The sequence below is a fragment of the Neoarius graeffei genome, chromosome 21, assembly GCF_027579695.1.
Source record: "Neoarius graeffei isolate fNeoGra1 chromosome 21, fNeoGra1.pri, whole genome shotgun sequence".
NCBI lineage: Eukaryota > Metazoa > Chordata > Actinopteri > Siluriformes > Ariidae > Neoarius > Neoarius graeffei.
Genome location: NC_083589.1, coordinates 22,914,597 through 22,936,569, shown reverse-complemented (window position 1 = coordinate 22,936,569; position 21,973 = coordinate 22,914,597). Strand labels below are relative to the sequence as shown.

The window sequence follows — 21,973 nt, the reverse complement described above, 5'->3', positions numbered from 1 at the left end:
AAGTTTAAATTTTTTTGGAGGTTTTGTGAAATCAACACGGGTCAAAATTATATATACAGGGTCAAAAATTTACATACACTCACTTAGATTATTAATTCAGAGGGCTTGACACTTTCAAAATGTCTCTTATCTTGCCATGGCCGAGATATCTTAACTTCCCATTAGTGATCATGATTGACTACATTCAGAAGACCTGCAGAGACCTCGAGACCTGGTTAAACAAGATTGATAGATCTGGGCTTCCTGTTCGATTCAAGGCATGGATATAGCAGCACACCATCCTACCCAGGGTGTTGTGGCCCCTGTTACTGCAGGAGTTCTCAGTGTCAACCGTGGAAGCCCTGGAGAAGATGATGAGCAGCTACACGCGAAGGTGGCTTGGCTTGCCAAGGAGCTTAGGCAGTGCTAGGCTGTACGGAACAACCTACATACTACAGCTCCCCTTAAGAGGCCTCACTGAATAGTTTGTGGTGACACAAACAAAGGAGGTCATGCGAAGATTACAGAGACTCCAGGGACCCAAAAATATCAGTTGCAGGAATTGAGGTCCGCACTGGCAGAAAGTGGAGTGCTGCCAGAGAGCTGGAGGTGGCAGAGTCTCAGCTGAGACAAAGGGCTTTGGTTGGAACCATGGCAACAGGAAGAGCAGGGCTGGGATACTCTCCTAGTTACAACATCAGCAAAGTCACAGGAAAGGAGAGGCAGCATCTCCTCCAGGAGGAGGTCCGGGCAGGAGTGGAGGACGTACGTGTCAGCAGGATGGCGGGACTTGGCTAACAAGGAGCCTGGACAAGGTGGGAGAATGTGGACTACCTGGTCAGACTTCTGGTGGTCTGACTTCCACCACATCACATTCCTGGTCCAGGCAGTGTATGACACTTTACCAAGCCCCACCAACCTCCACACTTGGGGCAAGGCAAAGTTGCCTTCCTGCCCTCAGTGTGGCAGGAGAGGAACCTTGCAACACCTCCTTAGCAGCTGTCCTAAGGCCCTGGCTGATGGTCACTATCGCTGGCGCCACGACCAGGTGCTGAAGGTGTTTGCGGAAGTGGTAAGCACTGCCATCAACTCCAGCAAGTTCCATCCTGAGAAAGTTTCCATCAACTTCCTAAAAGCTGGTGAGGCTCCCCCACCACTGCGGACAAGACTGTGCCTGCTTTCCACAGTCCCAGACTGGAAGTTGAGAATGGATCTTGGAAAACAGCTAAAGTTTCCAGAGCACATCACCCATTCCACACTCCGCCCAGACCTGGTCATCTTCTCAGACTCCACTAGACAAGTCATCATGTGGGAACTCACAGTGCCCTGGGAAGAAAACATGGAGGAGGCCCATGAGAGGAAATTGGCAAATACCAGAAGCTCGTGGAGGAGTGTTGAAGCAACAGCTGGTGAGCTCGCTGTTATGCCATTGAAGTGGGCTGTTGAGGGTTAATAGGCCACTCTCTCTGCAAAGCCCTGACAGTGCTTGGAGTGACTGGAGCACAAAAAAGGGGAGCCATATGCTCCATCACTGAAGCCACAGAAAGAGCCACAAGGTGGCTCTGGATGAAGAGGGGAGACCCATGGCTTGTTGCTGCTGGGATGCAACAGGAACCCGATCAACCCCGGCTGAGTCACCTGGGTGAGGGAGTCTGATGTTGCAAGACCTGAAACCCCCAATGACCCCAGGCACATCACTGAGGATGCATCCCAGCGCATCATAAATATGTATTTTGAAACCAGCTGGTAGCTTCTCTGTGCCTTCATAAAAAGGGTTTGTTTACAGCATTCATTGGATTGACCAACACACAGTAATACGGGAAAGTCCAAGGAGCTCAGTGCAGATCTGAGAAAGAGGATCGCAGATATACACAACTCCAGAATATCTCTTGGAGCCATTTCTAAACAGTTGCAAATTCCAAGATCAGTCCAGACAATTGTATCCAAGTTATAGTCAGGTGTAGTCACTTTGCCAAGCCACTTTGCTTCAAGAAAACCCAAACTGTCACCCTCAGCTGAAAGGAAATTAGTTTGGATGGTCAGGAACAACCTGGGAACCACCATGGCACAGCCCTGCCATGAACTGGAAGCTGATGGATCACTGTCTACAGTTCAGTCCATGGTGATCTAAGAGGCTGCTATCCAAGAAATAATCCCCTGCTCTAAATTCGACACCTTCAAGCTTAACTAAAGTTTGAAGCTGACCACATGGACAAAGAAAAAGCCTTCTGGAGGATAGCTGTATGGTCAGATGAGACAAAGATTGAGTTGTTTGGCCATAATGACCACCATGTACAGAGGGACACTGTACCAACTGGTGGCGGTGGTAGGATCATCATGGTCTGGGGCTGTTTTGCTGCCCGTGGAACTGGTTCATTGCACAAAGTGGATGGAATAATGAAGAAGGAGGACTACCTCAGAATTCTTCAGCACGAACCATCAGAAACTTGAACACAACTTGGGACTTGGGAGTTACAACAGAACAATGAACCCAAACACACACCAGAGCTGGTTGTGGAGGATAAAGCTTAAAACAAGTCCTGACTTCAACCCTATTGAAAATATATGGACCGTGCTTATTAAGTCGAGTCCATGCCAAGGAAAAAAAATTAATTGAACTCTACCAATTCTACCATGAAGAGTCATGAAATATCCAACCAGAATTCTGCCAGGAGCTTCTTCATGGTAAACAAAAATGTTTGGTCAAGGTAGGGTGACCAGACGTCCCGGTTTTACTGGGACAGTCCCGATTTGGGGTTGTGTGTCCCGAGTCCCGACAAAAGTCTGTCAGGACATGGATATGTCCCGGTTTTCGCCACTCGCGATGTTTGCAACTGAGCAGCGTGGGAATCATTAGCGGAGAAATGTCTGCATTTACTATTTTGATGAATGGACAGGAATCGCAAACTTTCCTGGTTACTGCCCCCTGGCCCTGTGGCATGGGTGTTTATTTAGCCACATTATTCCAGACAACAGAACGTGTTGCCATGCAACAATAAAATAAACATTAACTGGCGCGAATGTTCTTTGTCTAGCAGCTAGCAGCAGTAATGCCGCAGCAATTATGCCGAAAAGAAAATGTACCTTTTCCAAAGATTTACAGGGCACCTACCCCTTCCTCCGAGAGGTGCAGAACAATGCGCACAAAGCCTACTGCATACACTGTAAGTGCTTTGTTCTTGTACTGAGTTGGGTAGCCTATGCTGCAAATGCTGTGCGCTCCTGTGGGGGCTTTCCTCGGGCTGCCGCCCCTTTCCTCCTTTACTGCTGAAGCCGCGAGAGGCCCTTCATATAATCTTTTTTTATTCACCTTGTTATCCCGAGATAACGACATAATTAATTCAGGATCTCGAGAAAACAAACACCGTTATTTCGAGATCTTGAGAAAACAAAACCGTTATTCCGTGATCTCGAGAAAACAAAACAATTATTTCATGATCTCAGCTGGATCACTGTATCTCCGTCAGTAGAGACGAAGCCGGGCCAGTCTTCTGCGGAGGTGCCGCGGACTAATTTTGAAATTATCCCTTATTAAAAGACTTAATGCAATCTCTCCCTGTGTCAACCCCTGATCAAAATATTGCCTTATTAGGTGATCGATTATTCCAGACATTCTAATGACCAAAGTTGCATCTATACAGAATGAGAAATAGCCCCAAAGTCAGCATATCACAAGTCTCTTGGCGTACCTGAATGAACCATTTCTCAGCTGTTTACTCGAGATCATGAAATAATTGTTTTGTTTTCTCGAGATCACGGAATAATTGTTTTGTTTTCTCGAGATCTCGAATTAGTTGTGTTGTTTTCTCGAGATCCTGAATTAATTATGTCGTTATCTCCGGATAACAAGGTGAATAAAAAAAAAGGATTATATGAAGGGCCTCTCTCGGCTTCCATAGTATATATTCTCAAATCACTTGTCTCTTTTTTGTTTCTGTTTAACATACCATTCTGACAGTTTGGCCATATTGAACAGCTTGTTGCACCTTCCATTAAAGTGTTCACTTTTGTACACATCTTCTTGCTTTATTCATTCAGTTGTGGGGAATGGTTAGTAAGGTTGATTCTGACCTAGGCTATGTTGAGGTCACATATCTACTTTTTAAGTTCATGCTATAGTGCATACAATTTTAGAGATATAGCCTACATGTGCATATGTATTCTTCTTGGTGTTCTCACAAACACGTGAAATAAATCAGTTTAAATTTGGCCTATGGACATAGCCTGGCCTATTCTCAGCCATTACAAAATCTGTTGTCTGACCATAATTTAACTGATCTGTATACCACTATGCTACTAGATAACAAAATGCCTGTTTGTTTTATTTCATGTGAGATGTTGATAAATGTGAGCTTCAACAAAATGATAAGAGCACCTCTCTGAGTGTCACGTTTACATAAAAAAAGGTGTGCGTGCACGAGCATGGTCGCGCGCAAAAGTGTCCCGGTTTCAGGCTAGGGAAATCTGGTCACCCTAGGTCAAGGTGAATCTTGTGAAGAGCCATTTTATCCAAATATTCGGTGTGCTGTATGTATATTTTTGACCCTGTATGTATAAGTTTGACCCTGTGTTGATTTCGGAAAACTTAAAGAAAATTAAAACTTGTGCACCAAATTCGAGTGTTTTTTTATTATTAAAGCTGTATGCTGTACATTCTGCCACAGAAAAAGAACAGTTCAGAGAAATTACTGAAAGCCCAAATATTGCCGTGACATTCATATCCAAGATGACATTCATGTCACTGTATGTAAACTTCTGACCACGACTGTAACTGGGTGTATTTTTTTTTTTACACATTACAACACATTTAACAATGTTATTCATAATCATAGTATAGAGATTGAAAAAGGCAGATTTTATTAATGTGCAAAAAGCCCTCTGTGAAAGCACATGGCTCACTGGCCACTTTATTAGGAACACCCATAACTTCTACCTGCTGTTTTATGCAGTTTTTTTTTTAATCAGCCAGTCCCTTGACAGCAGCACAATGCATCAAATCATGCAGATACAAATCAAAAGTTTCAGCTAATGTTCACTTCAAATCATCAGAATGGGAAAAATTGTGATCTCAAAGTGTGACTTCCTTTCGCTGTGGTATGGGTGTTGGTTTGAGCCAGATGGACTGGTTTGAGTATTTCAGAAATGGCTGATCTCCTGGGGTTTTCACACACAACAGTCTCTAAAGTTTACACAGAATGGTGCGAAAAAAACATTGAGTGAGCAATGACAGTTCTGTGGGTGGAAACAAACGCCCTGTTGATAAAAAAGGTCAGAGGAAAATTTAGATTAGATTAGATTAGATTAGATTAGATTAGATTAGATTAGATTAGATTAGATTGAACTTTATTGATCCCTTCAGGAAATTAAGATTTCAGCAGCATCATTACAGGATAAACAGAGAATAGAAAATAGAGAAAAAAATTCTAGATAAATTAAATTAAGTATTTACATATACAATATAAAAAGAATAAGATATGGGGAAGAGAGGAAGGGGGGAAGAAAGGGGAAAAGAAAAAAAAGGGGGGGGCAGCAGGAGAGATATTGCACTTAATATTGCACATTGTCCGGTATTGCTTATTGTTAGGCTAGGCTACTGCTCCTGAAAATGGACAGATTGGTTCAAGCTTTTTTGCTAGGAAGGATATAGTAACTCATATAATCACTCTTTACAACCGTGGTGAGCAGAAAAGCATCTCAGCATGCAACAGAAGAAGAACACATTGGGTTCCACTCCTGCAGCCAAGAACAGGAATCTTAGACTCAAGAACAAGTTCCTATTAAAGTGGATGGTGAGTGTATACTGTGTGTATTATTTTTACATATTACCATACATTTAACAAGGCTGCATTTGATAAAGACAGATTTTATTAGTGGGATTGTTTCTGAACACTCAACTTATGTCACACAGACCTGATTATAACAGCAATGTAATGTGCAAAAAGCCCTCTGTGAAAGCACACAGCTCACAATATAAATGTCAACACGGGGGGAAACATGGAATACGCCACACTGTATTATTGATTTTATTCTCTAAACATGTATTCAGCTGAACTTGAACTATTACCTAACCATTTCAGAGGACACCCATACAACCATGTGGACAACCCTGAGCTCTGCCTGACCCAAGCCTCAAGAATAAGCAGGACTTTACAATGGGGCATTTGGTCATTCCTTCATTTTTATGCCGCTTATTACCGGGTGAGGTATTGTAATCAGTGCGGTTTGTTACTTGCGAATATTGGAGATTTTTGCAAGTATCTTGATCTGTCCGTTTTCCATTATAACTCAAAAACGGTTGCCGATAGACAGATGTTTACTATTATGAGTATGTAGGAACTCCCATATGGGCTTTCATTTGGCACCATGATCTTTAACCTTGAGTGACCTTGAAATGTCAAACTCAAGGTCACAGATTTTCAGAGGGCTGTACCTTGAAAACAGTTGATGGTAGACAGATATTTCCCATTATCAACTTATAAGAAGTGCCATATGGGGCTTTCATTTGGCACCATGACCTTTGACCTTGAATGACTTTGAAATGTCAAACTCAAGGTCATGGATTTCATAGGACTATAACCTGACAGTTGATGATTGAGAAATATTACCATTATCAGCATATAGGTATAAAATAAGTGCTGCCGGGCAAGGTTTGTTTTGCAAGTGTTGTGTGGCAACACTTGTTCTTTAAAGTGCCATTCCACCATTGGATGTATTCTTTGGCATAAAATACAATATATTTTATGACAACATGACTAGAGAGAGAAATCTTTTAGCTTCAAAATGATATATCAAACATAATTTTTTGACAATGACAAGTACATTAATTTTGCGACCAAAGTCACCTACCCTTTTAATTTCCGCGCGGTAGTGAAACGTGATGTCATCAGCAGGTTCCCCTTCTTGTGTACCACGTGTCAGTCTATTTTTAGACCAGGAAACCCCCAAAGTGAGAGTCATTTCTCCTCGTATATGGGGGCCAAAAAAATTGCGAAAAATTTTGAGTTAATCTTTCAGTTAGCTAGATTTATTGGTATTAGCTAGATTTATTGGTATTATTTTTATCGCGTTCTATCCGCCATTGCTGATAATATGTGCCACGTCACACGTCACGTGGTACACAAGAAGGGGAACCTGCCGATGACATCACGCGCGGAAATTAAAAGGGTAGGTGACTTTGGTCGCAAAATTAATATACTTGTCGTTGTCAAAAAATTATGTTTGATATATCATTTTGAAGCTAAAAGATTTCTCTATCTAGTGATACCATTTATATATGTTGTCAAAATATATTGTATTTTATGCCAAAGAATACATCCAATGGTGGAATGGCACTTTAAGGGTTGTAGGTGAGCTGGAGCCAGTCCTAGCTGACTCTGGGTGAGAGGATGACTAGTCATTTGACGTAATCTGTCTGGTTTTGGACTGTATGAGGAAATCGGAGCACCCGGAGGAAACGCATGCAGACAGACTAACCACTGCACCACCCATATGAGTGGAAAAGACGCCGCCGTGTGTGAACACAAAGAACTGTTCATCACGTGGAGGATGTTTTATAAATATAGTTACATTTTGCTAAAAAAAAAAAAAGTTATTAATTTCCCCTATAGGAGACTTTTGGGACATCCTGTAGATTATCATCCAACAGTATCTGTGGTAATATGGTGTTAAACCCTAGTATTTTCTCAGGTGTAATTATTAGAAAACATCTCGCGGTTCTCCTTGCTCCATATGCTTTTGCCCAGGTTGCATTTTATCCAGAGCGATGTACAACATACCCAGAGCAGCCCAGGGAGCGGTTGGGGGTTAGGTGCCTTGTTCAAGGGCACTTCCGTCATTCCTGCTGGTCCAGGGACTCAAACCAGCAACCTTTTAGTCCTAAAGCTCCTTCTCGAACCTTTAGGCCATGGCTAATTCCCATGACTTGTTTATAAGAGTTAAGTACATCTTGCCTTCTTGATATTTACCAATCAAAACGAGCAACTTATCATGCCCCATGTTAGCGTCTAATGAAAATGTAATGATATTGTTTGATTCATATTTTCCTCATGATAGAGTTCATTCAGTGAAATCATTAAATTTTTAGGAGCTGGTTTTGAATAGATAGCTTTCCTTTGTTATTTCTATCTATTTGACTCCCCCTCCCTTTTTTTCTTTCTTTTTGACATCTAGTGCTGATATTGTGCCACATATCTGACTTAATTTTTAGCTCATCTGTCCATAAGGACATGGTGTGGTGTCTGTCGTCCACAATTCAGTTAAATCATACCTCCTCTGTCAGTTCTCCACACATTTCATTTCTGGTGTGAGTATCCCAAAAGCATCGTAGCACAAAGATCATCGTTAAATGGTAGAGCAAGCAGCACAATGAACACACTCACTCTCTCTCCTAGTTAAGATGCTCTTAGCGTTAAGAGGCTTTTGGGAAACCTACCGCTGATTGTTTTGTTTGAAAGAACTAGTCCTTCTGTACAAAATTTGGTCATTGTTTTGTCTCATTTTTTGTTAATGAACTGCTAATTAGGTCAACTTAGGTCAACCTTGTTCCACAAGGTTCTGTCTTGGGTCCACTGCTTTTTTCTTTATATATGTTACCTTTGGGTGATATTATTCATAAACATTGTATTAGTTTCCACTGTTATGCTGATGACACACAGTTGTATGTTTCTGCAAAACCTGATGAGAGACACCAGCTTAATAGAATTGAGGAATGTGTGAAGGACATTAGACACTGGATGCTTATTAACTTCCTTCTGCTTAACTCTGACAAGATTGAAGTACTTGTACTAGGACCACATGCAACTAGAAGTAAGTTTTCTGATTACACTGTAACTCTGGATGGTCTTTCTGTTTCTTCACGTGCAGCAGTAAAAGACCTCGGGGTGATTACTGACCCCAGTCTTTCATTCAAAACTCGCATTGATACCATTACCCGGATAACTTTCTTTCATCTCAGAAATATTGCTAAGATAAGAAATTTAATGTCACTACATGACGTGGAAAAACTAGTTCATGCTTTTGTTACCTCCAGGTTGGATTATTGTAATGCCTTACTGTCTGAATCAGGGCAGGAATTTCACGAGAGCCACGAGGGCCATGGCCCTCGTGCCCTCTCAATTTGGCCTTGTGCCCTTGGAAAAAAATATCTGCCGTAAGGCCACAGTGGCCTTGATGCCCTGCGGTTTTGTAGTCTGCCTCGTGACTGCCAATAGGCTTTAACATCATTTTTCTCTATTGAGAAAAAAAATACATCTTTTGATGATATTCTGGATTCTTATTGGGCAACTCATCAGTGGTGGATCGGACTCGAGCCTGGCATGAACCGCTGACGTGCTATAATGACACCAATCTATCACCAGCCAACCAGGAGACTTAATCAAACGCATCCCCCGCCCACTTGTGTCCGCGTTTGAGAGGTTGAATTTTCACAGAAGGAGGGAAGAAGTTGACTGAGGTAAGACTGTGTGATAAATTAACGAACGAATAAGACAGGAATTTCAACATATAGGGCTTAAGTTTGTTGCCATTAAATAAGCATTGCTTGTACAGTAACGTTACGTCGTTACAATGTTGACCCACTTTTAATGTGCCGAGTACCGACTGTAGCCGGTAACAAATGCTATCTAGCTTGCTGTCAATTTTTTCCTTTGTCGAGCTTTAAGTGTAAGTTCATGGATGTTACTACTGCTTGTTCCTGCCATAATATGATACGTGATATGTGCTGTTGTCTGTTCATAGCCACTTTTTTAATCTATGCAGTTAGCATTGTTTTGTTACTAGTATTGTATGTTTCTTTTTGCTGTTTAACCGAAGTGTAACTGCTGCCATCTTGACGAGATCACCATCGCAAGAGATTTTCTCTCATTGTTTTTGGCGTCATTACAACATTAACATTTACTTTTATTCATTTAACCCCCAGTAATAATTATGCCAAACAAGCACAGACTTGTCTTGAGTTTTGAGCCAATCACAACAGGGCAACACTGTGGCCTGAGGTAAAACATGATAGTTTAAGTTTGTTTAAAGTACAAAAATGAGTACACCCAATGACTGTCTCATATACTCTTCATATACTCATACTGTTTAAGTAATGCAATAAAACTAATCTTTAAAAGTGGTATTTACTCAAACTGTTTGCATAGAATGAACTTTCGGGTTAACAGTGTAACAGTGTTCTGCAAATTTGCAATTTAATATTTCAGATCTTGAGACATGAAAGTGCTATTTTAAAAAATAAAAGCTCAGAAATATTTTCTTTGTCGTCTATTTAGTTCATTTTATTTCCTCAATAATTTTCCTTGATTGAGAAATTGATTGTGAACTTAAAATCATTGTTTTATTTTATGGCCTTGGTGCCCTGGCTTTTGGCCTTCGTGCCCTCAAAAAATTGACAGCACAAAAGGCCAAGTGGCCTTGCCCCTAAAATGACGAAATTCCAGGCCTGGTCTGGATGTTCCAGTAAGTGCATAAACAAGCTCCAGTTAGTTAAAAATGCAGCAGCAAGAGTCCTTACTAGAACTAGAAAATATGACCACATCACCCCTGTCTTATCCACACTGCATTGGCTCCCAATCAAATTTCGTATCGATTATAAAATACTACTATTGACCTTTAAAGCACTGAATGGTCTCGCACCACAGTACCTGAGTGAACTTCTGCTCCTCTATGACCCGCCACGCCTACTTAGATCAAAAGGTGCAGGCTATCTGCTGGTACCTCGTATAGTGAAGGCTACATCAGGGGGCGGAGCCTTTTCTTACAAAGCCCCACAGTTATGGAACAGCCTTCCAAGTAACGTTCGGGAATCAGGCACAGTCTCAGTGTTTAAGTCTAGGCTGAAAACATATCTGTTTAGTCAAGCCTTGTGTAATTGGTGTTTATGAGGTAAAGGAGTAGATCTGGAGGGTCCTCAGACAGAGTGTTTTGGTAAACTGGGATGTATGGATGCTGTCAGTCCCCACTCGCTTGCTCACTCGAGTTTGTTGACAGTGTAGTGGCTGGCTGCTTTATGTCCCGGGGCTCCCTCATGCCTGTGTTACCTTCTGGCTCTCTCCTTTTAGTTATGCTGTCATAGTTAGTTGCCGGAGTCCCTGCTTGTATTCAGTGCAATATGTATACTGTTCCTACTTATTCAGGTGTCATTGGGCATACCTAACAACCTGTGTTTTCTCTCTCTCTCTCTCTCTCTCTCTCTCCCCCCCCAAAAAAAATCTGTCCCTCTGAGTTACATGTCAATCCTGAGATGGAGATGCTGACCTCTTCTGCTCCTCGGACCTGCCTGATCCATCCTGGTGCCCTGTGTCTGGTTGGAGTCTCATCACATCGCTCCTGTGGAGGACAGCCCCATGTGGACAGTTGAAAGTCACACTTGGAGGACGCTCTGGACTCTTACAGTAATGCTTTTATGGCTGAGGACTACAGTTGACTTGCTAACTTTAGGACTGCAGTTGTCATGAACAGTTTTGCACTCAAGTTTCCATCAATGAAGAGTTATAACATCAACAAAACTGACTTCATGTTAAAACTATTAATGTTATAGTCATGCTGTCTGTTGTTGCCCAAATGAGGATGGGTTCCCTTTTGAGTCTAGTTCCTCTCGAGGTTTCTTCCTCATGTCGTCTGAGGAAGTTTTTCCTTGCCACCGTCACCACAGGCTTGCTCATTGGGGACAGATTAGGGATAAAATTAGCTCATGTTTTAAGTCGTTCAAATTCTGTAAAGCTGCTTTGCAACAATGTTTATTGTTAAAAGTGCTATACAAATAAACTTGACTTGACTTGAACTTAACGAGTTTTTGGACTTTTCACTAGAATTGTATCTCCTCTCTCATTTCTCATCCGAATTCAGTTCTGATCGATGTTTTGCATAGATCTTCCCGTGAGGAACAAAACTTGGTCATTTGTTTGTTGATGTTCCTGTTGTAAACAATTTGTTTACAACTTTATTTTCAGTTAAATCGTACCTCCTCCCTCATTTCTCAATGGATTTCAGTTCTGATTGTTTTGTTTGAAAAACTAGACCTTCTGCACAAAACTTGTTAATTGTATTGTCAAATTTTTGTGAACAAATTAGTAATTAGTTCAACTTAACATGTTTTCTTCTGACTAGAATTGTATCTCCTCTCTCATTTATCATGTGATTTCAGTTCTGATCGATATTTTGGGTCGATCTTCCCTCGGGGAACAAAATGTAGTCCTTTATTGATTTTCCTTTTGTAAACAATTTGTCGTGGAGGTTGGTCCTCTCTCACACTGTGACATTTCAGTTCTGTTTGAAGTTTTGGTTGTCATGTTTTTTTTCATGGCAGGCCAAATGAACTACTACATCCTTGACGTTCTGGTTTTATATATCTTATATTTATTCGAGGGGCATGTCCCCTGGGGTGCCTGTGACCCCCCTTTTGTCGGACCATACATTTTGTCAATAGCCGCATAAGAATATTAGAAAAGCGCCCATTGTAATTTTTCTAGCATTTTTTTTTAAACTAGATTGTCACTTCAGCCTCATTAGGGTTTCTATAACCTTGTATGGACTTCCTGTGGTTTGGGCGCGAAAACCCAGTTTGTCACAGTGTGTGCAGGAGAGGTGGATGTAAATGCAGATATGTTAAATAATACACAGTGCGATATGAGCATAAAGTGTGTGAAACACAGACAGCAGGCAAAGTCGTAATCAAGGCGTGGACAGAATATCAGAGGCAAAACTATACAAGCTCAAGGGATGAGAAACAGAAGTCGAAAAACCAGGATGTCAACAGGGACAGGAAACAAGGCTCTGTAAGGCACACTAGATGCGGCGTAATACTTCGCATCATCCTCGCATGGGCGCAGTCCTTAAATAGCCCAAGCATAGTGCATTGATTAAAGACAGGTGTTCTTCGTTAACAAGCTACAGCGCGCGCGCAGCCCGAGGTGTGCCTTCAAGTGCACGAGCCAAGGGGCGCAGAACTGATACAGTTCTGCGCAAGTGCAACACGATCACAGTAGAAAGCATGGTCAAGCTGCCAGTGTAGCTGCAGTCTTTTTAGTTGTGAATTACAAGTATTTCCTCTTGTGTTAATAATTCTCCATGTCAAAACAAGCGAAACTTTCCTCCTTCTTTCGACGTGAAGAGAGGTAAGCAATTTATTATATATTTTTTTCCATCAAAGTTGCATTTTGTGGCTTCGAAACTAAGTTTTAGTGTGCTGTTTCTAGAACACGACATCAAGAAAACGTGGAAGAAACAGCAACTAGACTGCATTTCCGCAGAGAAAATGCAGTGTGCTTGCTGAGCTGTAGCAGAACAGCTATCATGCTAGCATGCTAAAAGCTAGCATGCCAACATGCTAATGTCAACAAGCTAACAACTAGCATGCTAACGGTTAGCATACTAACATGCTAATGCTAACATGCTAACGTTAACATGCTATCGCTAACATGCTAACATGTTAATGCTAACATGTTAATGCTAACAGCTAACATTCTAACATGCTAATGATTAACATGCTATTTGTTAAAATTCTAACACTTTAAGGCTAATATGTTGACAGCTATCATGCTATCAACTAACAGGCTTACATGCTAATGGCTAGTATGTTAACGTTTAGCATGCTAACACGCTGAGGGTGACATGCTAACAGTCAGCATGCTAACATGCTCAGGCGAACTCGCTAACAGCAAACGTGAACTCTGCATGCTACCATGTTAATCCTAACATGTTAACAGCTCTCATGATAACATGCTAATGGTGAACATGCTAACAACTCACGAGCTAACAGCAGGCATGATATCGTAATGGGTAACATGCTAACAGCTAGCATGGTAACACGTGAATGCTTATATGCTAATTGCTATCGTGTGTGCATGTAAGTATTCCTAATAAAGTGGCCATTGAGTTGAAGTTGATTTGCTGTCAAAGTCTCAGATGAGCAGATCCTTGCCAAATGCATCATCACCTTTGGGGGAAGGGAGGAATGACTCAGTCAAGCTTCCACTGATTAGCGGCAAAATGGAGAAAAAATGGACAGATGAAAGGCAAGAGAAAGACGAGTGCGGGTCAGAACCGATATCATGTGTGTGATGGTGATTTGGCCTGAGGTGCCGTATGAAGTCTGGTGGATGTGTGGTGAAGTGTTACTGAGCAAAACTCCATTCATTTGAATGGGGCCAAAAATCAATGGAAGCCTACCCAGATAGCAAAAATCAGTTGAATCAACATTGAAACAGCATTTGGCAGAAAACATTGAAATAATGTTGAAATGATATTGAAAGTGTCCCCTTGAATTTGAGTTGAATCAACGTTGAATTTTCAACCCTATCAGCATTGAATCAATAGTGATTCAACCATCATCTAAATAGAAATTTCTATTTAGATGATGGTTGAATCACTATTGATTCAATGCTGATAGGGTTGAAAATTCAACGTTGATTCAACTCAAATTCAAGGGGACACTTTCAATATCATTTCAACATTATTTCAATGTTTTCTGCCAAATGCTGTTTCAATGTTGATTCAACTGATTTTTGCTATTTGGGAATTGCTCAAGGGCACCTCAGCCCAAGGCCGCCCCACGTCAACCTAACTGCACATCTTTGGACTGTGGAGGAAACCCACACAGACACGGGGAGAACGTGCAAACTCCACACAGAAAGGCCCTCGCCAGCTGCTGGGTTCAAACCTGGAACCTTCTTGCTGTGAGGCGACCGTGCTAACCACTGCACCACCGTGAGAAATTGGGTTGATGTTGATGTTTCACCATACACAATGATGGAAAGGCCTGTCTGTGGACATGAACCAGATATGATATGAACCAGAAAGGATTATACAGTCTTTACCTGGACAATAAAATATTGCCTAAATACAGTACTAGCAGTTAAACTTACTGTACAATTCAAATAACTGCCTGACTAACAAAATATTTGAATATTTGCTCCGTTTTCCCCCACAGTCCAAAGACATGCAGGTTAGGTTAACTGGTGACTCTAAATTGACCATAGGTGTGAATGTGAGTGTGAATGGTTGTCTGTGTCTATGTGCCAGCCCTGTGATGACCTGGCGACTTGTCCAGGGTGTAGATACCCCGCCTTTCGCTCATAGTCAGCTGGGATAGGCTCCAGCTTGCCTGCAACCCTGTAGAAGGATAAAGTGGCTAGAGATAATGAGATGAGAATACATAACATGTAATAATAAGTCTGTATAGTAATCCTCAGTCACTGTTTTATCCTACTCAGTATGGTGGTGAATCTGGAGCCTATGCCAGGAACACTGGGCGTGAGGTGGGATGGGGTTCTTGTCCATCAGAGTACCATGTGTACAAGCACATGTTCACTTAATCACTATTTTTAACCACACTACCACAAAGAGGAGAACTGGCCAGTGTTGTTGAAGCAAATTTCTTCAGTCGCAAGCACGGACAGTCTATGGTCGCAAGTCTCGTCGTCAACGGAGCTCGAGCTCTTCTGAAAGTTCTTCTGAGAGATGGTTATTTGGACCATTCCAAATAGTGGCCGGTACGGTAGAATTTTCTGTTCGTTTTTTCCTTACATGTTGCACACACAAAATTTGCACATAACCATAAATAATAATCTATTCTTCATAGTTCCTTGTGCTCTATTAAAATTCTAAATTAAATAAATGAAATTCAATGAAATATAGGAAACCCCCCTCCCACAAAATGGTCTCACCCAGAGTGCACCCCAGGCTCCCGTCCAGTGGTGCAGTGTATGATGACAACAAAATCAACATATATTCAACATTGATCAAATGTTTCCTTCAACCATTACATTGATTCGAACACATTTTTTCAACTTTTTATTTTATCAGTGGTTGATTAATGGTTGATCCACCATCAGTGTTCAACTATAACTGTAAATCAACCATCTTGACCAAATATCAACATTGAAATAACATCATTTGCTATCTGGGTATGGAGGTAAAAAGAGATGCGTGAAAACCAAGGAAAAGACGAGTGCAGGTCTCAGATGAGGGGATGGATCTGTGCGGGGACTTGGCCTGAGGCATCAAGTGAAGTTTCTTGAAGTTTGGTCACTTGGTTAAAAAAATTGGAGAGTGAAAGTTTTTCTCTTGAAACACCATTCATTTTCAATGGGGCCAAAAATCAATGCAAGCCTATGAGGGAAAAAGGGATGAGCAAAAAGAAAGGAAAATATGAGTGCGGGTCAGAACCGATTGCATGTATGTGTCGGGGGAGTTGGCCTGAAGTATCACATGAGGTTTGGTGCATCTGCGATGGAGCGTGTCCGAGAAGGACGATTCGATTCATGAGCCCTATTCATTCTCTATGGGAAAAAAACAAAAGAAAAACGACAAGAACAAGAGAACGGACGCGCTGATCCAAAAGCTGCATACAAGCACACTACACCACTTCAGGCCAGATGTCTGAGTTGGAACGGTGTCTCTATCTCGAACGCCATAGGAGGAGTAGTGGATCCAAAAAACGTGTCGGAATAAGGCAGAATAAGTAAACTTAAGAAGAACAATGGTGTGCTTGCCTTTGGCAAGCACACAGCAGCCGAACACTAATAATGGAAGAGCTGGTTTCTAAGCTACCTAAAGCTAGCAATGGTAATTATTTGTTATATAATGTACTCAGGCAGCACGGTGGTGTAGTGGTTAGCGCTGCCGCCTCACAGCAAGAAGGTCTGGGTTCGAGCCCCATGGCTGGCGAGGGCCTTTCTGTGTGGAGTTTGCATGTTCTCCCCGTGTCCGCGTGGGTTTCCTCCGGGTGCTCCGGTTTCCCCCACAGTCCAAAGACATGCAGGTTAGGTTAACTGGTGACTCTAAATTGACCGTAGGTGTGAGTGTGAATGGTTGTGTGTCTATGTGTCAGCCCTGTGATGACCTGGCGACTTGTCCAGGGTGTACCCCGCCTTTCGCCCTTAGTCAGCTGGGATAGGCTCCAGCTTGCCTGCGACCCTGTAGAACAGGATAAAGCGGCTAGAGATAATGAGATGAGATAATGTACTCAGGCTTCCAGTCAGTGTGTGACACCCCCCGAAAAATCCTAGCTACGCCCGTGAAGAGAAAATAATAATAATAATTATATGTTTTGTACAATTACCCTTTAAAACAGTATCCCATGCTCATTTAAAAGTGAACCTTTTTATGTATTTAAAATATGTTGAGTATTTTATCCCTATTCACCATATGAAATACACTTACACTGCAAAAAATAAAAATCTTAGGAAGTTTATTTGTGGGCGGCACGGTGGTGTAGTGGTTAGCGCTGTTGCCTCACAGCAAGAAGGTCCTGGGTTCGAGCCCCGGGGCCGGCAAGGGCCTTTCTGTGCGGAGTTTGCATGTTCTCCCCGTGTCCGCGTGGGTTTCCTCCGGGTGCTCCGGTTTCCCCCACAGTCCAAAGACATGCAGGTTAGGTTAACTGGTGACTCTAAATTGACCATAGGTGTGAATGTGAGTGTGAATGGTTGTCTGTGTCTATGTGTCAGCCCTGTGATGACCTGGCGACTTGTCCAGGGTGTACCCCGCCTTTCGCCTGTAGTCAGCTGGGATAGGCTCCAGCTTGCCTGCGACCCTGTAGAAGGATAAAGCAGCTAGAGATAATGAGATGAGATGAGTTTATTTGTCTATTTTCAAGTCAAAACATCTAGCCACCCTTATTATAAGACATAATTGCCCAACAAGCAAAACCTCATTTAGCTAGAAAGGCTAGTTTTTAGACAGTCCATCTTGAAAATTTTGTATAGACAAAATCTCATCTCATCATCGCTAGCCGCTTTATCCTTCTACAGGGTCGCAGGCAAGCTGGAGCCTATCCCAGCTGACTATGGGCAAAAGGCGGGGTACACCCTGGACAAGTCGCCAGGTCATCACAGGGCTGACACATAGACACAGACAACCATTCACACTCACATTCACACCTACGGTCAATTTAGAGTCACCAGTTAACCTAACCTGCATGTCTTTGGACTATGGGGGAAACCGGAGCAAACCCACGCGGACACGGGGAGAACATGCAAACTCCACACAGAAAGGCCCTCGCCGGCCCCGGGGCTCGAACCCAGGACCTTCTTGCTGTGAGGCGACAGCGCTAACCACTACACCACCATGCCGCCCTATAGACAAAATGTCTTGAAAAAGTCTTATTTGGAGCACCTTTGAAAATAAAACAAGTTTTTTTTTTTTTTTTAAACAAGTACGTACATTTTGGACATTTGTCAAATGCGGTTCATCTTGTTTCAAGAAAAAAACCAAGTATGCTTGTTTTGGGAATAAATGAACTTTACTGAAATCAGGCACCAAACAAACAAACAAACAGTCAGTGCCCCCAAAATGCATTGTTGCTTTGGCGTTGTGTAAGCACTGTAAGTCAAAATGCGTAGACGTTTGGGTCACCTTTCATATCCTAAGTTTACTGCAACTGTTTACTCAGTCATTCAGAGTGAGGTCCTTCTAGATGCTGTACATACTCTAGACCAGACAAGTGCCTTCAAAAAGGCTGAGTGAGTGGAGGGCGTTTTATTGAGGTCTTTTTGGAATGCTGCGAGTTAAGTTCAGTGGTTTTTGTTTGTTTGTTTGTTTGTTTGTTTGTTTGTGCCTGATCTTGTAAACCCCTCGTACACATAAATAGTCAGTGCCCCCAAAATGCACTGTTGCTTTGGCGTTGTGTAAGCACTGTAAGTCAAAATACATAGACTTTTTTTATTATTATTATTATTATTTTTGGTGCCTGAGGTCCTGGGGAAGTGGAATCTTAAGAGATGTTTTAATGTTTGAATGTTGAAATGGGAAAAAAAAAACTTGTTGCAATGCTACACGTGTCGTCAACTTGATTCAAGATAGTCTCTGGTCTCATATCTAGAGTATTTTACTAATTACAGGTCACAAAAGGAGAATCTTTTAAGCTAGCAATGCTTAGTTGTAGAATTTAACAATCCTAATATTAGTATATTTATCTTAAATTCAGTTTTTACTGCTAAGACTTTGTCATGAATTTAAGTGAAATACCCTTAAAATGAAATAAATAAAAATGACTTGAATGGCTAAATGTAAGAAGTACGATCTTGTTATAAGAACTATTTTGATTATTTTGAGTTAATCAGATCTCGCATAATAAGTTCCCCAATGTTATTTTGGAATTATTTCATCTAAAAGCAGGTTAGATTTTTCATCTTACTTTAAGAAATCTTACCAAGTCAAATTTGACTAGTTCCATTGGCAGATTTTTTTTCACCTGATTCAAGCAAATATGCTTTGTTTTAATCTTTTATTTCTTATTTTTGAAAGGCCATTTTTTGCAGTGTAATATTGTTACATTTAAAATACACACATACACACACACACACACAATCAGGCACAATATAATTAGAATACAACAAAACACATTTTGTTAATTGTTGATATAAATGTAGTATTTGTTGATTAAAGTTTGAAGGAAAGAAGAAAATCTACTGTATTGTTAAACACACAAGTGATAAAATGGTTTGAAGCATACCAAACATGGAGAGGAGTCCACAGAGCACCCAGATGAGCAGGGAGAATCCCACGCTGCCTGTATTGATGTGTACTCCTTTGGGTGCGATGAAGATCCCGCTGCCCACCATGTTGCCTATGATGAAGGAGATTGCAGGCACCAGACTAATTCTGCGTCTCAGGTGAACCGGATCTTCATTCTTTTCATCCACTCCTTTCTGGCTTGCCATGTCTGTTTTAGTTCCCCTCACAACTCACATGTGCAGCTTCTCAGAGAGAGAAGAAACTGCTGCTGCAGAGCCGAGCAACAAGCCAACAGCTTTCTTCACAGTGGAGGTGTGGTTAGGGGTGGGTGCACACAAATATTTCTTCATGAATAAGTGATTTAACAATGTTTATGCCTCCGCCACCGTAAGGTGCAGGAGGCATTATGTTTTCGGGTTGTCCATCTGTCCGTGCGTCCGTCCGTCCATCCTTCCCAAAACCTTGTGAACACGATATCTCAAAGGCTAATGAAAGGAATTTCACCAAACTTTCACCATTTGTGCACTTTGGGACAAACATGAACTGATTAGATTTTGAGATCAAAAGGTTAAGGTCAAGGTCACTGTGAGGTCAAATGTCTGTCCGAGAACCTTGTGAACACAATATCTCTAAGGCTACTACAAGTAAATTCACCAGGTCAAAATTACTGTGAGGTCAAATGTCCATCCCCAAATCTCAGCTTAATACGGCGTGTAGTCTACCGGGCGGAGGCATCCCCATCGATGCCGTTGGCGTCGAGTTCTATCTAGTTTTTGTCTAAAGTATGAGAAGATTTTGTGTGCTCAGATTTATTCCTTTTCCCTCTCTTACTCTTTCTGACTTTTCACTTTGCTGTTAGTTGAAGTACAACAAGGCACTTTTGTTCCTTCAGCCATAGCTAAAAGGCAGAGGGACCGAGATGCATCAGTCATTCGTATGACTAGTGTTCGCTCCAGGACTTTCAAAACTTCGGAATCACATTATGGTCACACAGTACAAGTATATTAAATAAGCTCATTTTCACCAGGTGCAAAAAAAAATTAAAATAAAATAGAAATTACATAAAACTTGGTAAATTTACTTCAAACCCATGACTTAAGATCCCATAATTCTGACTTATTTCAATATCTTTACTTCCTCTCTCAATGTTTTACTTATCTCAATTTTTTTTACTCTCTCAAACTGGTGACTTAAGCTTCCAAACTGTTTGTTTGATTTCTTATCTCAAATTTCTGATTGACTATCTGTGTTACTTACCTATGCTCTAAAAATTCTGACTTGTCACAAAATTCTTACATATTGTTTCAAAACTCTGGTTTATTATCTCAGAATTCTGACTTATTACCTAAAAAAAGATTCAATATCTCAAAATACTGACTTATTATGACAATCTGACATGTCTCACAATTCTAACCTTCTGTCTCAAAACTCTGATTTCTCAATTCTTGCACATTGTTTCAACAGTGATTTATTCTAAGAATTATGACCAATTCTGACATGTCTCAATATTCTGATTTATTATCTCACAATTATGACTTATAATGTAATGTCTCAAAATTCAGACTGATTGTCAAAATTCCGACGTCTCAAAATTTTGACCTACTGTTTTGACATGGGGCAGCATGGTGGTGTAGTGGTTAACACTGTCACCTCACAGCAAGAAGGTTCTGGGTTCAAGTCCGGTGGCCATCGGAGGCCTTTGTGTGGAGTTTGCATGTTCTCCCCGTGTCTGCGTGGGTTTCCTCTGGGTGCTCCTGTTTCCCCCATAGTCCAAATACATGCAGGTTAGGCTAATTAGTGGCAATAAATTGACCGTAGGTGTGAATGGTTGTTTGTCTCTGCGTTAGCCCTGTGATGACCTGGTGACTTGTCCAGGGTGTACCCTGCCTCTCGCCCATAGTCAGCTGGAGTAGGCTCCAGCTTGCCTGAGACCCTGTACAGGATAAGCGGTTACGGATAATGGATGGATGTTTTGACAGGCGTATGTGTATAGGAGTATGCAAGTAGTGAATGTCTGATGTATCTTAATACCTAACTCTCTCTCTCCGCCAGCCTGATCCATCCTGATGCCCTACTTCTGGCTGAAGTTCTCATCACATCACTCTTGAGTAGGACGGCCCCACATGGACAGTCAAAAGACACACTTGGAAGATGCTCTGAACACTTAGTTTTGCTACGATGTCTGAGGACTACAATCACCATGATAACTTGAGGACTGCAGCTGTCATGAACAATTTGCATTCAAGTCTCCATCAATGAACAGTTGATATCAACAAAATACTGTGCTAAAACTATAATGAATTTCCTGGTTACAGTTATACTTTGTGTCTATACCATATAGAACACAGTTATAGAAGCAAGTTATTCATAATCATGCTATCTCTTATCACCCAGATGAGGATGGGTTCCCTTTTGAGTCTGGTTCCTCTCGAGTCATCTGAGGGAGTTTTTCCTTGTCACAATCACCACAGGTTGCTCATTAGGTATCAGTTTACAAATTCATTTGTTTACAATTTATATCTGAAATTCATTATATTTCTGT

At 41.5% G+C, this 21,973-nt stretch overlaps 1 protein-coding gene across 1 annotated transcript in view; it reads right to left on the bottom strand.

The window, feature by feature from the left end:
• si:ch73-352p4.8 (cystine/glutamate transporter) overlaps nt 1–19,667 on the bottom strand; it is a 37,592-nt gene extending 17,925 nt beyond the window's left edge. The window contains 1 exon segment of the mRNA XM_060903590.1: nt 19,430–19,667. Coding sequence (XP_060759573.1) covers nt 19,430–19,667 — 238 coding nt within the window.
• Between the last annotated feature and the right edge of the window lie 2,306 nt (nt 19,668–21,973).